At 40.4% G+C, this 15,281-nt stretch overlaps 1 protein-coding gene across 6 annotated transcripts in view; it reads left to right on the plus strand.

Moving 5' to 3' along the window:
• DOCK10 (dedicator of cytokinesis 10) overlaps nt 1-15,281 on the plus strand; it is a 412,410-nt gene that overhangs the window by 342,451 nt on the left and 54,678 nt on the right. For all 6 annotated transcript variants that reach the window (XM_077488206.1, XM_077488203.1, XM_077488204.1 and 3 more), the window contains exons 43-46: nt 2,263-2,445; nt 4,341-4,451; nt 7,866-8,081; nt 14,114-14,171. In XM_077488206.1, coding sequence (XP_077344332.1) covers nt 2,263-2,445; nt 4,341-4,451; nt 7,866-8,081; nt 14,114-14,171 — 568 coding nt within the window. The remainder of the gene's footprint in view (nt 1-2,262; nt 2,446-4,340; nt 4,452-7,865; nt 8,082-14,113; nt 14,172-15,281) is intronic.

Raw genomic sequence — 15,281 nt, forward strand, 5'->3', positions numbered from 1 at the left:
ACAGCGCTGACAGCAGCACCGTGACATACAGCGCTGACAGCAGCACCGTGACATACAGCGCTGACAGCAGCACCGTGACATACAGCGCTGACAGCAGCACCGTGACATACAGCGCTGACAGCAGCACCGTGACATACAGCACTGACAGCAGCACCGTAAGCAGCCCCAGGAGGAAGTCAGCACAGCACAGGGATGGTGTGATCCCCTCATAATAAGAACCCCCAGGAGGAAGTCAGCACAGCACAGGGATAGTGTGATCCCTTCATAATAAGAACCCCCAGGAGGAAGTCAGCACAGCACAGGGATATCATAAGCAGCCCCAGTAGAAATATGACACCGCTCAACCTCTTCAAAGAGGAGGGTAGGGGCATATAGTACGGTGTGCTTTTTTGGGTCAAGGAAGTGAGCAGACTGTACGTCAGTCCCTATACCGCTGAAGGACTGCTGCAGTATAGGGCAGCGGTCAGCAGTGGTGCACGTCAACCCTATCTATTGTGGACCGATAGCGGTCCTTACAGAACAGCAGACTGTACCGCACTCAAGCCTATGTACCGTAGCACCCTATACCAAGTTACCAGTCCTTATAAGAACTTTTGTGGAACAAGTGAGTTGTGAATGTTTAGCAGACTGCAGCAGAAGGGCAGCAGTCAAGTATAATATCCTTTCTATATTTGGAAGAAAGAATATTATACATGTACAAGCCTATTACTGTACCACTGATACCAGTCCTGAAAAGAACCTTTGTGGAACTAATAATAACAGCAAGTCTTTAAAATTACCCTCACTGCCTGACAACACTGCTTCCTTCCTGTCCCTATACAAATTGGCAAAAAAAGAGAACGATTAGTGGTTACTGGAACAGCTCTTTTGTGGACCTTGATAGTAACAGCTAATGATGATGATGATGATGATGATGATGAAAGACTAATCTGGCTGTCCCTGTAGCATACACCATCCTTTCCCTTTCTCTAAACTAACAAAAGACACTCAGGCTGCTGCAAGAATCAGCAGCACAGCAAACCTATCAACACCTAACACCTATACCAGTCCTGAAAAGAACTTTTGTGTACCAAATAGCTAGTGGTTTATCTCTCCCTACTCCACACAGGAACCTGTCCCTATCGTAACAGAAGAAAGAATGTAAAATGGCCACCGGATCGGGTGTATTTATAGGTTAGGGGGAATGTCCAAGTGTCCATGTGCTGTCATGTCTCAATTGGCTGTCCTGTATCACATGATAAACGTGTCACCAAAGGTTAAAGTTCTTGTATACATTAAACACGTAAGTCCGCCGCGGCGAACGACGGAAAAAGGCGTTCGAACGTGCGGACCGCGAATGTCGGAAATTCGCCGCGAAACGACCGCCGGGCGAAACGTTCGTCCATCACTAGTTAGGAGTATGCTTTAGCATAGGCATACTCTCTACTTTATGCATTCGTTCTCACAGCTGGAGTCTTGTGCCAAAAACTAGCAGTTCCTAGTTACCAGCACTTAGAACAAATATATCAGTATGAGCTGTCCCCATCAGAATCCAGAGGTGCAAGGTCCATATACTTTAGGTAATCTTTTGGGGGATCAAGTAATACCACTATTTAGCAAAATATATTTAGGCTATAGAGAGACAAACAGAGCTGTGATCTGAGGATGAGACCTTCACTGCAATGTTCCAGAGTAATTTGCCAAGCCAGCAGAAAGCTGAGCATTGTGCATCCATTGATTACACAGTAACTTGCTTTACGAAAGCAGTTTTGAATTGTACACAGTGGGATGTACAACTACTGTATGATTCCTACACAAGCCATTTGTAATTTCACATCATCAAAACAACCTCTCCACTTCAATCTTCAGCCAGCTATGATTTTCTAAAATTGCTAAAGAATTTCAAAAGCTGCTTCTCTTCATGTAATATCTTATTACTTGCTTCTGTGATCATCTTTTTGACCTTTCCTGAAGTCTGCACACAGGTGTATGTCAAATTGTAGGCACCCCCTGTAATAGAAGTTTAATTTTTGCTGAGATACTTTATAACGCTTAGTACAGCTAAAGGAATGCAATGCTGAGATACATTCTAAAACTGTACAGCTAAAGGCAGGCAGTAGTTGCTCCTTTTTTATATCAACACTAAGATTGCTCAGGTGATAATAATAATAATGAAGTTAGACCCTTCACCAAATATCGGTTTCTTCAAAACAAAGAGAAATATGAAACAGTTTGTTAAAATTGGCTGGCGTTTGAGTTTATATAATAATGCTTTCCTTCCAGTTCCCCAATGCATTCTTCCAGGGACAAGCTGACCTTTGCGGCCCTTTCTGCTATGAAGTTCTCAAATGCTGCAACCATCGCTCACGCTCTACTCAGAATGAGGCTTCGGCTCTTCTCTATTTTTTCATGAGGAAGAACTTTGAGTATAATAAACAGAAGTCAATTGTCAGATCACATCTTCAGGTACAGTGGACATACAACTCCAAAGACTGTTGTTATGTTGTACATCGTTTTATGTTTCTGCTAAAATGTGTGTCACAGAAAGCTGAGTTTGAGAACTGAATATCAGTTTCTTGGCATCATTATGAAACAGATTCAAGTAATATTGTGTTAGCCTCTTCACACACTGCATAGACCTGTCCACACTTCATAGCAGAGCCACATATAGTAATTATACTGATATGCTTACATATCATGAAGTTTCTTCCTCCTTCAAGTTCGGTGAACTCTTTTCAGGAAGCTGTAATACTCTGCCATCTGTGAATTCTTAAAGTAGAAATATAGGCAAAACTATTTTTCCATTTTGGATTGAGAAAGGGAGGGTAATAACCCCTGCCAGCCTTTTTGCCATATTTGATCTGTTGGGGAGATTTCCCTTCACTTCCTGTCCCATAGCCAAAACAGGAAGTGAGAGGAAATCCCTGAAGGCAATCCTTTGGGGCACCCCAGGTCTCCAGAACGAGTGTCCCCATTGGAAGATTTCCCCAATATTACTTTTCTGGAGACAACCCAAAATTTAGGATTTTCTTTTAATTTCACTTTCAGTGATAATGGTAAACAGGACTGATAGAGAGGGTGAATCTCCCTATTGGGGGCACAGACCACAATAAAAACCTAATAACCATTCTAATCTCTCTCCACTCTGTCCAAAACTAAAAAAAAAAGTTTTGCCTTTAGTTATACTTTAAGTCTTTCCTCATAGCATCTGATTCCTTACCTACCGTGCTCAGACATTTGAATAGATTGTGCCCATCTCAGCACTACATTATACTAATTGTGAGCACACCTTGAAAAAAATATAGGTAGCTCCTTTTTCATTAGGAGAGCTTAATTTGTTTTTCCGCATTCTCACTTGGTATGCTGTGGTATGCTGAAAGTGACTCTGTTTACAAAAAAAGAGAAAAAATCAGTGTGCAACTCTACAAGAAAGCAAAGCTACTATTTACCAGCATTGTGATAAATATTCGTTTTTTTTGTTTTACTAGAGTCTTCGGGGTTCATTTACTAAAACCAGAAAGTGAAGAATCTGGTGCAGCTCTGCATAGAAGCCAAACAGCTTCCAGGTTTTTTATTTGTCAAAGCTTAATTGAACAAGCTGAAATTCAAAGCTGATTGTCTACCATGCACAGCTGCACCAGATTTTGCATTCTCCAGTTTTAGCAAATCAACCCCTTAAGGTGGCCATTCAATATACAATTTCCTATAGATTCAACAATGTAGTGCCAGGGCCTATCTGTTTGAATACAAATGATAAGTGTTTAGGTTTGACCTCATATTATGGTTTTGATAAATCCTAAAGGAAAATTATACAAGAAAATGTATGGCCAGTATTAGTCTTTTACAGATAAGGAGAAGTGGTCATGTCTAATATATTCTACATGTAGTTGGTGGTTAGAGGTTTGGTGACCCTATAACCGGGACAGCCAAGCACAGTAATAATGCAGTAATAATTTGCAATGCAGGGCATTATGCACTGATGTTCGGAAGGGACTCACAGCAGCTTAGTGGATAATGAATCTCACTATGGCATAATGAAAATGGTTGCAGTTACCCAGTTCTTGTACTATATAGTGGGTTTCACTAGCCACGTATGACGTGCAGGCATTGAAACCCACCTTGTGCTTGTCTATTGGCAGTATGAAATTAGTTTGCGAAGAATTTATACTACCGTACTTTGCTTTAGTCTGCTTTAAGTGGCAAGGAAAAGGAGTTTGTTTTGAAATTGCATTGGAATCAAATGCAAGTAGGCTTAATGGAGTTAAAGCTGAAACATTACTGTTCATAAAGCCTAGTACTAATCAGTAGTTGTTTCCTATTGTGAAATTCATCTACAAACTACATCTTGTTTGTATTAACAGTTGATTAAAGCAGTAAGTCAACTGATTGCTGATGCGGGCATTGGGGGCTCTCGATTTCAACACTCTCTGGCAATTATCAACAACTTTGCTAATGGAGACAAGCAGATGAAGGTAATGTGATAAATCATTTTTAACTACATGGTAACATAAAATCATAAATGTTGATTTGTAATATTGAAATATGTTATATGCAGTAAATGTTTCTTCATATCAGGTTAATGGTGTAAAAAAATTGCTTGTGCAGAGGACAAGAAGTACAAGAACACTAAATTAATCCTGAATCTCTTCTGAGGTCTGGTACCATTATGCCGCATACACACGATCGCACATTCCGACAACAAATCCATGGGATTTTTTCCAACGGATGTTGGATCAATGTCAAGAATGCGGTGACGTATGACGAGCTGAGAAAATTGAAGTTCAATAGCCAGTACGGCTCTTCTGCTTGATTCCGAGCATGCATGGAACTTTGTGTGTCAGAATTGTGTATACACGATCGGAATTTCCGACAACGGATTTTGTTGTCGGAAAATTTGAGAACCAGATCTCAAATTTTGTGCGACAGAAATTCTGATGGAAAATGTCCGATGGAGCGTACATACGGTCGGAATTTTCAACAAAAGGTTCCCATCAAACATTTTCCGTTGGAAAATCCAACAGTGTGTACAGGGCAATACTGTGTCTTTGGAGTGTAAATGTAACTTCATACGCTGGCCATTGAGATATAATATCTCTTTATAGCAGCTGTAACACCTCAATGGATGGACTTAGTCTGCTGTTTAAATTTAAGTGGACTTAGAAGGTAAATTGTTAAAGCATAACTAAACCCTCCTATCCTTTACAGCCAAAGAAGCTGCCATCTTAGCCTCTGTTTGAACTGCAGTTGCCAAGGTGCTACACAGGCAATGAGTTATGGCGCCAACCATTTTATGGCTTGATATTATAGTTGTGAGCACAAGCAACTATGACAGTTATCATTTACAGCATGTCTTGAATGTAACTGTTTGGGTTATCAGTTATATCGTTGGTTTTAGTTCCGCTTTAGGGCTTTATACATACAGATTGTGGCCATAAATTACTCTTAGCAAGAACTTGCAGGGACTGAGCTTTGAATATTTTCTGCATCAAAAGCTTTAAAGTGGTTGTAAACACTTACCTATACCCAGTGAAGTGACTGTCCGCAAGTTAAACACAGAGATGAAACAGATCCTCCTACATAAGTTGTAACTGTTTTTCTGCAGTCTTCTCTTGTCTACATCCATTTAAAGTCCATAATTTATAAAGCTTGTCTAAGCTGCCAGAAAGTGGGGTGGGGAGCTGAAATTAAACTACAGAGCTCAGTGAGGAGAGCTTTGACAGCTGATTGGAGAGACATGTCCCCCTTCACACAGCACATAAGATCAGAGCTGAGGCTGTCAATCAGCTGGAGATCCCTCCCTTGTCACCATTTTTCTCATGGTGTCAGGAAAACTTGTCAGAAGAGATTTATGCTGATAACAGAGGAATGAAGAAGGAAACAGAAATGACACTTAGTGATCCTAAGTGAGACAAGTACACACTATTGAAGGATATGCTTTGTTCATATTTTATGTATGAGGTTTTTCAATCACTTTAACCCATAAATTTAATTTTAATTTTGTCTTTGTGCATTTTTGTCAACAAAGTTCTCAGAAAACAAGGTAGTATTCACTTTTGTGGTGGCACTGTATGAAGCTTGTGTAGCTTAAAGTGGTAATAAACCCCAAAATGCAATCTATTGCAGCTTACAATCATTAGATACTAGTTTTAATTTTCCAGGTCTTTTCCCTCTGTTTTACCTGTTGATCTGGCCAGCAACACATTATTATTAGAGTGCCTCCACAATGGGTGAATGAGCACAGTAGGGGAGGTAGCAGACAATTGTTTTATTCCTTTTGGGATAAAGGTTTTACAAGAATAAATAAAATCTAATCGTTTTAACCACTTCAGCCCCGGACCATTTTGCTGGCCAAAGACCAGACCACTTTTTGCGATTCGCCACTGCGTCGCTTTAACTGACAATTGCATGGCCGTGCGACGTGACTCCCAAACAAAATTGACGTCCTTTTTTTCCCACAAATAGAGCTTTCTTTTGGTGGTTTTTGATCACCCCTGCGGTTTTTATTTTTTGCGCTATAAACAAAAATAGAGTGTTATAATAAATATCCCCCAAAAATATATAAAAAAACATTTTTCCCTCAGTTTGGCCGATACGTATTCTTCTACATATTTTTGGTAAAAAAAATCGCAATAAGGGATTATTGATTGGTTTGCGCAAAAGTTATAGTGTTTACAAAATAGGGCATAGTTTATGACGTTTTTATTAATAATTTTTTTTTACTAGTAATGGCGGTGATCAGCGATTTTTATTGTGACTGCGACATTATGGTGGACACATTGGACATTTTTGACACATTTTTGGGACCATTGTCATTTATACAGCAATCACTGCTATACAAATACAGTGATTCCTGTGTAAATGACACTGGCGGTGAAGGGGTTAACCAGTGGGTGGCAGTGTAGGGTTTAAGTGTTCCTAGGGGTGTGTTACTAACTGTGGGGGGCTGGGCGTTATTTTAGTGAACACTGATCTCTGCTCCAATCACATGGAGCAGAGATCAGCATCACTTGTTGCTAGGCAGAACGGGGAGATGCTGTTTACAATGGCATCTCCCAGTTCAGCCGCCCTGTGAGACGATCGCGGGTATGCCCACGGCGATCGAGTCCATGAGACCCGCGACCGGACGCACGGGGGTCCCGACCGGCATGCGAGCCAATATGCCTGCCCGTGCCATTCTGCTGACGTACATCGGCGTGTGCCAGTCGGGAAGTGGTTAAGCACCCCTGTCAGTGGTAAATGGTTTGTCCCATCATTGTGAACTGATACATCTGGAAGACAGATTGTTCTTTTGAAAAACAACAGACTTATGGGCTGGATCACCAGATGAAAATAGAAGAAAGAAAGCCTAAAAACTAAAAACGAATGCAGCCATCCTATGTAAGAATTGGTAAGCTGCAATATAATAAATGTTTGCTTTTGGGTTTAATACTGCTTTAATTGTCTACCAAACAAAATTGTGCCTAGCAAAGTTATGTCTGTGTCAGTAGACAACAGTGATATCCTAATCATCTGCTGAGGCTACCAGCAACGATTTAATCTGGTTCTTTTGACAATATCCTTTGTAAGTAAAACAATTGTCAGATATACACCCATCTTACTTTGGCCAAGTATCATTATTGGAGCAGTTTCAGTACAAACTTAAATAGAGAGAATTTGTTAATTGTGCTATTTTCCAAAAAATGTTTTCCAAAATTGTACAGGATTCAATGTCTGAATACATGGTTGGCATAGAAAAAAAAACCTGCATCCGAAATTTCTGTAGGATGTTTGTTTAAAACCCAGACTGCAATCACTGAAGGGGATTTATGTACTCTAAATCTAAGACTCGTTTATATATCGTAAATGAATACAGTATAAAATAAATATCTATGTTTTATTTTCCAAAGAATACCTTGTTTCCGGCAGAGGTAAAAGATCTAACTAAGAGGATCAGAACAGTTTTAATGGCAACCGCCCAGATGAAAGAACATGAGAAAGACCCAGAGATGCTGGTGGACCTTCAGTACAGCTTGGCAAACTCTTATGCCAGCACACCAGAGCTACGTAGGACCTGGCTGGAGAGCATGGCCAAAATCCATGCTAGAAATGGAGATTTATCTGAGGTAAAAACCATCTGCTTTTTGAATATTTTTTTGCTTTGCTTATTTCTGCATTGATTACACAGAATCTTTGGGCTACAGGAAACATCCCCCATCTGTCTTGCATAACACTGTGGCTTGTGATATATAACTGTGTATATTCACCATCTGCATCCACTATATACATTTCATATTTGGATCAAGTTTACTGCCTGGAAAAGAGTTAGAATCCAGATGGCAATTTACAAGCTCCTACATATTGAAAAACATGGAGGGTGTACCGACCTTACTCATTACCAAAGATAAAATGTATTTAAATAGTAAAAACAAAGGTCATACTCACAAACAAATGTTAAAAAAGTCTTAACATTACTCCATGAATTCGGAGCCGTGTCTTCTAGACATTGTGTCTTCTAGACACCTCTTTGCAAAGCATAATTTGAAACCAATAATTTTGCAGCCCAAGTAAAGACGATTTGACAATTCAAACTGGGCACATCATAAACATTGGATAAGCAGATGTTACCGTCTGTGAAAACCTTATTGTATGTCAAAATGATTAGTAGATCCAGAGATATGGGAGTTAAAGGAGAAGTACAGCCAAAGCTTGTTTGGCTGTACTTCTGTGGATCACAGGAGTACAGTTCGTTTTGCACTCCTGTGACCTGTTTTCAGCAGACAGCACGCTAAAGCCTGCTGTCGGCTGATGTCACAGAGCCGGTCCAGGCTCAGAAGGGATCGCGACCATATGGTCAGGATCCACCCACAATCCTGGATCGGCACTCGGCCCAGCCTCTCAGCGAGCCGCTGAGAGCCTGAGATAGCCGCTCCCGTCCCCTCCACAGCCCATTGCTCCAGTGAGCGCAGGGGAGCAGAGAGCCAGTAACTTAACAGTCATCAGCTCTCTGCTCAGGGAGCTGTGAGAACTGAGAGATCAGTGGTGTTTGATCATTCGGTTCTCAGTGTTAGAGCCAGCGGGGGACAGATGCAGCATTGGGCCGATGCTGCAACCAGCTAGGTAGATGTGATTTGGCATAACCACCATGATATGCCTCCGTCTCTGTTATAGGAACAAAAACAAGAAGCAGCGGTCATGGGACTTTAAATGAGGCATATCACTTCCAAATAATGATACAAAAAGTATATAAAGTACGAAATGTATCCAGCTAGGAAAGTACGATTCACAAAAAAATGTGAATCCCATACGTTTCTTTTAATTTACTAATGGCACATAGGCTGCTCCCTTTGCAAGAAAAGTAACACCTTGCAAGAAAATTAGCTCTAGAACTTTGTGAATGAAGTGAAGTTCTGCTGATTTCCATCACCCAATCACACAAAAGCACAAATTCGGTTGTTTTTTATTATTATTTTTATTATTATTATTATTATTAACCTTGCAATTGATTGTGTATTTTTTACAAAGTGAAATTTAACCACATCTATGAAGTGCTGGGGCAAATTCCCTTGAAAAGTATAAATTCCCCCTCCCGAAAGTAAACAGCCTATTTTCCTTTAGTGAACCAACCCCATGGGCAGCTAAAGAAAATCTTGACTTTTCCTGTATAGGCTGAGTTTTGTTCTACTCCTAACACCATTTTTTAATGAGACATGCGGCCCCCTTGACCAGCATGTATGCTTGGAAAGTGCAACAGGATGTGGTCACCAGAAAACCAAGCCAACATTTCCATATAAATTCAGCTGTGTATTTTTTCAGTTGCCTATTTTTTTGTGTTTTTTTACTGTGACTAATGTCTACTTATGCATTTTCTATCACATTTGTCACTAGCTTCCCATATATTCTAGTGAACAAATAACTGTAGGTTATCTATTGCTGCATCAGTTACATGGCTCAGTTGGTGACCTAAATTGAATAAAGCAACATTTTGTACATTTGTCCAAGGGGATCAGTGTGTAAATATGCGTCTCTCCTTTCTTTCTGCTTGCCAAGGCGACTACAATTCCCTGGCATTGTACAGCATCTGCTTTTTCCTTTTGAATGCGTGGTTTACCACATGGCAGATTGTATGTGTTTGTTGACTGGGAATAGAAAAAATATCTTGAAAATAATACAACCAAGAAATGATACCAATCAGATCTGAAACGCTAATGTGAGAATAAGCCATTGTCTAGACACCAAGCAGGCAGTGCTGAGTGTCTCTGAGTTCAAGACTCGAAGCAGATGGTTCCAGTTAGGCAGTGCATGGTGCATTAATGTCCAAGACTGTGCTTCCAACGTAAACGTTTCCCTTTTACGGTACAGAACTGGAATATATGACTGTAGAAATACAAACTGACTTGCTGCTATATTTCCAACTATGAGCTTTCAACATATAGTTTCTTTCAATTTCCTGTGTTATAACCATGCTTTTAGAGACTGTCCTGTAACACTGTTAAGATGTTACGTGCCTAGAGTTTTTTGAAGTGGCGCCAATATGCGTCAGTTAATTTGACGATACATTTATGATTAATTTGACAGTTTGACACTGGCTCTGAGAATTGGAAACACACACAGTTGCACACTCCTAGTTCTCTGTTGCAGGCTTAATTAACCTTCTCATGTGGGGCATATTTCATGTGGACATATTGCAGTCATGGAGGGGTTAATCTTATAAAAACTGCAACCCCTTCTGTTAAAAAAGCTTACTTTTAGGAGTCCCTGTGTTGTGCCAGGATAAAGAATAGAGTTGTTTGAATTTTTGATTCTGTCTGAACTAGGGGGGAAAAAATCCTCTATAATGGTTCAGTGTTATGTTTTCTTGGTTTTATTGCTATTTGGAGCTCCATTGGAGAGATTTTCGGGGGACAATGTTTTATCAGACACGATGTGATGGTAAATATTCAACAGGGAAACAGACAACAATAAAAAGTTGTTAGAGGTACTAGCACCCCCCTACTTAAATTGGAAACATATGTATGGCTGTATTGCTATAGTGCACTGTTGAAAAATGTTGTCCCCAAAACAGTGGATGAGGGGAAATCTCCTTAATGGAGCCCCAGACAGCAGTTAAACCTGTCAGGGTTTTAACCCTTCCCCTTCTCATCTAGAACTAAAAAAAGTTTTGACTATAGACACACTTTAACCACTTCACCCCCGGAAGGATTTACCGACCTTCCTGACCAAGCCCTTTTTTGCGATACGGCACTGCATCACTTTAACTGACAATTGTGCGGTCGTGCAACGTTGTACCCTAACAAAATTGACTTTTCCCACAAATAGAGCTTTCTTTTGATGGTATTTGGTCACTTCTGCGGTTTTTATTTTTTGCGCTATAAACAAAAAAAGAGTGAACATTTTGAAAAAAAACAGTATTTTTTACTTTTTGCTATAATAAATATCCCCAAAATATATATAAAAAAAAATGTCTTCCTCAGTTTAGACCAATATGTATTCTTCTACATATATGTGGTTAAAAAAATCGCAATAAGGGTATAGTGATTGGTTTGCGCAAAAGATATCGCATCTACAAAATAGGGGATCGATTTATGGCCTTATTCTTTTTTTTTATTAGTCATGGCAGCAATCAGCGATTTTTTATCATGACTGTGACATTGCGGCGCATAGATCGCACACTTTTGACACTATTTTGGGACCATCGGCATTTATACAGCGATCAATGCTATAAAAATGCACTGATTACTGTGTAAATGTCACTGGCAGGGAAGGGGTTAAACACTAGGGGGCAATCAAGGGGTTATGTGTGTTTCCTGGGCGTGTTCTAACTGTTAGGGGGATGGGCTCACTAGAACATGACAGAGATCACTGCTCCCGATCACTGGGAGCAGTAGATCCCTATCATGTTGCTAGGCAGAATAGGGAAATGCCTTAACATAGGCACCTCTCTGTTCTGCCTCTAGGTGTCACGATCACGGGCTACCAGCGGACATCGAGTCTGCGGGACCCACGGGTATGCTTCCGTGGCCCTAGGCAGGCGCACACGCCCGCTAGCAGCCGATGATGCAGCGACGTACGGGTACGTTGTTTTGTGCACCCGTGCCACTTTGCCAACGTATATCAGCGTAAGCCAGTTGGCAAGTGGTTAAATATGGGGAGATGTAATCTCCCATATACCTACCTACACATACTTTTTGTTTAATTTTATGGTTGTTAAAGTAAATGTAAACCCAATCACTAAAATCTCACATAAGCCCTGACCTTTTAATGTCATTTAAAAGGTAAACTTCAGTCTTTTAAATCTGCAGCTTTCATTAAAATAATACATAGTGATCCTGCCATGAAGGTGTTTGTTAGGGAACTTCCTTCTATAGAATGACATTCTCTCTACCTATTTCCCTATTGTAACCCTGTGTTGTCATTGTGTCACATGGGTCTCAAGTGGGGGATATTGGTGACCACTTTAATATATGTTAAGCAGCCATAGTCTATTGCTGTCACCATGAAGCCCACCCAGTGAAATACTATGCAGCCATCACTTATCACTTGAGTGCATGGATAGAGACAGGAAGTGGTTGCAGGAGAACTGAAATGCAAAATAGGATGAAAAAAAAACAACACACTAAAACAAGTATTTTAGGAAAAAGTGCTAATTGTTTAAGGTACACAGTTCTTTAGCAAATTAAGCCCCCGTTCACATCAGCGCGATTTGTCATGCAATTTGTCAAATCGCAGCCTACTGCCAGCAATGGCACTGTCTCATTTCGGTGCGACACAGCAGCGATTTCCAAAAGTAGTTCCTGCACTACTTTTGGTGACTTTGAGGGCGATTTCAATAGACATCTGTGTATGAATCTGTACAGATGTCTTTCAAATGGCCCCCGAACTCGCACTGAAATGCGGGTTTGAAATCGCAGGATTTCAAACCCACGTTCAGTGTGAACGTACCCTTAGGGGAGATTTACTAAAACCGGAGCTCTCAGAATCTGGCGCAGCTGTGCATGGTAGCCAATCAGCTTCTAACTTCAGCTTGTTCAATTATCCTTGACAATAAGACCTGGAAGATGATTGGTTTCTGTGCAGAGCTGCACCAGATGTTGCATTCTCCAGTTTAATAAATCTCCCTGTAAATGTCATTCAGTTGGGGTTTAGACTTCATCTTTTCTATGATGTAACTGTTAGCTGCAAGTGGAAGAAAGATACATATTGCAATATAAATACTCATACATACTCATAACATAAAGATACATATTGCAATATAAATATTCAACCCTTCCTGACTAATGACACCACAAAGCAACTTCTTCACTCCTTGATTATGTCCTGCCTTGACTACTGCAACTCTCTCCTTAATGGCCTACCCTTACGCAGGCTATCCCCCTTCAGTCTATTATGAATGCTGTTGCTAGACTAATACACCTCACTAATTGATCCGTGACTGACGCACCTTTCTGCCAATCCCTTCACTGGCTCCCCCTACCCCACCATATAAAATTCTAAATACTAACCACAATATACAAGGCCATCCATAACATCGCCCCATCTACATCACCAACCTCATCTGCAGATGTCGCCCAAATTGTCCCCTCCACTCCCCCCAGAACCTCCTGTTCTCTAGCTCCCTTGTTACTTCCTCTCATGCTCGTCTTCAGGACTTCTCCAGAGCCTCTCCCATCCTCTGGAATTCCCTGCCCCGGTATACCCAATCAGCCCCTACCCTGTCCACCTTTAGGAGATCCCTGAAAACTCACTTATTCAGGGAAGCCTATCCCACACCCACCTAACAATCTCATCAAATCTTTCCCGCATCTATTACCTTTTTTACCACCACTCCCTCCCTTTAGAATGTAAGCTCTACGAACAGGGCCCTCCTGCCCCGTCTGTATTGTACTGTAATTGTGCTGTCCCCCCTCTACATTGTAAAGCGCTGAGTGAACAGTCGGCGCTATATAAATCATTAATAATAATAATAATAATAATAATAAAGACAACTGTCTATTGCTTAAAATAAAAAAATATGACATGGTCATAGAGCTGTCTTATGAACTCTGTTCAACTCTATTATTTCATCTGCTTTATCATGATATGCTAATGTCTGTCAATTGCTATTACTTTTTTATTTTTTGATGTATAATATTCTGCGTATAAAAATGTTTTTTTTCAGGCAGCCATGTGTTACGTTCACATTGCCGCACTGATAGCCGAGTACTTGAAACGGAAAGGTAAGAACTATCTGGATGAGAATATTCAGTTGTATTACTGTTATTTTTATTTTGCTCAAATTGATTAATGGAAATTACATCAGTGTCACAATTTAGAGCCTTAAAAATATTCCGCAATCAGCGGCTGCAGCAGATCGGCTGTAATCATATTATTATTGATAAGGGACTCTGTGTGGCACTCTTTTATTTCCCTATAGAGCACTGCCCATATAAGGAGGAATGAGGATCATGTTTTAAATTTTTTTAGACTTAGCACTGCATTAGCTTGTAGAAAGATCTTCAAGATTGTTTCTTATTAATGATAAAACTGACACCATTTTTACAGTCATATTTAGCAGTCTAGGTATCGTATATCCCATATTGCCACTAACGTTAAACTTTATTATTAATCCTTTCACTCCTCAACCCTTTATGCATTTGGCCCAGCTATTCAGCTCTGGCTTTATGCCCCTTGCATAACTCCTGAGCTCTCTAAAATATGGTACTTTTCAGCCCTCACATCTTCTGTGTCCCAACACCATGTTCCTCAGTGCACTTCCACCTATATTGTTACAGAAACTGTAGCTCGGAACCACTGAAAATGATTCTTAAATTGTACTGGTTCCAAAATATAAGGCCATTGTTAACAATGTTTGATGAAGTTTTTCTTACCATTGGCATAGAGATGTATCAGATATGGTTCACATTGCCAACACCATTGTCAGATCATTTTCTTCTTCTTGATAATTGTGAACACGATAACCCAAAATGTGTGTCCCCATTATAGTTTGATACAATTTAAAACAAGATAACAATTAAGTGACCAACTCTTGCAACCTACAAATATTATTATTAAAATCAATAGATAAGGGACATTGATTGATTGTTATAGGTTTACTGCACATCATTATCACTCAGCCATTGGTTGCTGGAGCTGGGGGTGTGTGATCAGTGGCAATGATGGTGGGGGGAGGAAAAGGAATCAGTGGCAGTGCTGGGGTTGGGGGGATAGGATGAGTGGCATTGCCTGGAGGGGATGGGATCAGCGGCAGTGCTTAGAGGGGGGATGGGATCAGTGGCAGTGTTTGGGGTGGATGAGATCAGTGGCAGTGCTGGGTGGGGATGAAATCA

The sequence above is a fragment of the Lithobates pipiens genome, unplaced genomic scaffold (assembly GCF_037356315.1).
Source record: "Lithobates pipiens isolate NorthernLeopardFrog02 unplaced genomic scaffold, aLitPip1_a1.2 Scaffold_18, whole genome shotgun sequence".
Taxonomy (NCBI): domain Eukaryota; kingdom Metazoa; phylum Chordata; class Amphibia; order Anura; family Ranidae; genus Lithobates; species Lithobates pipiens.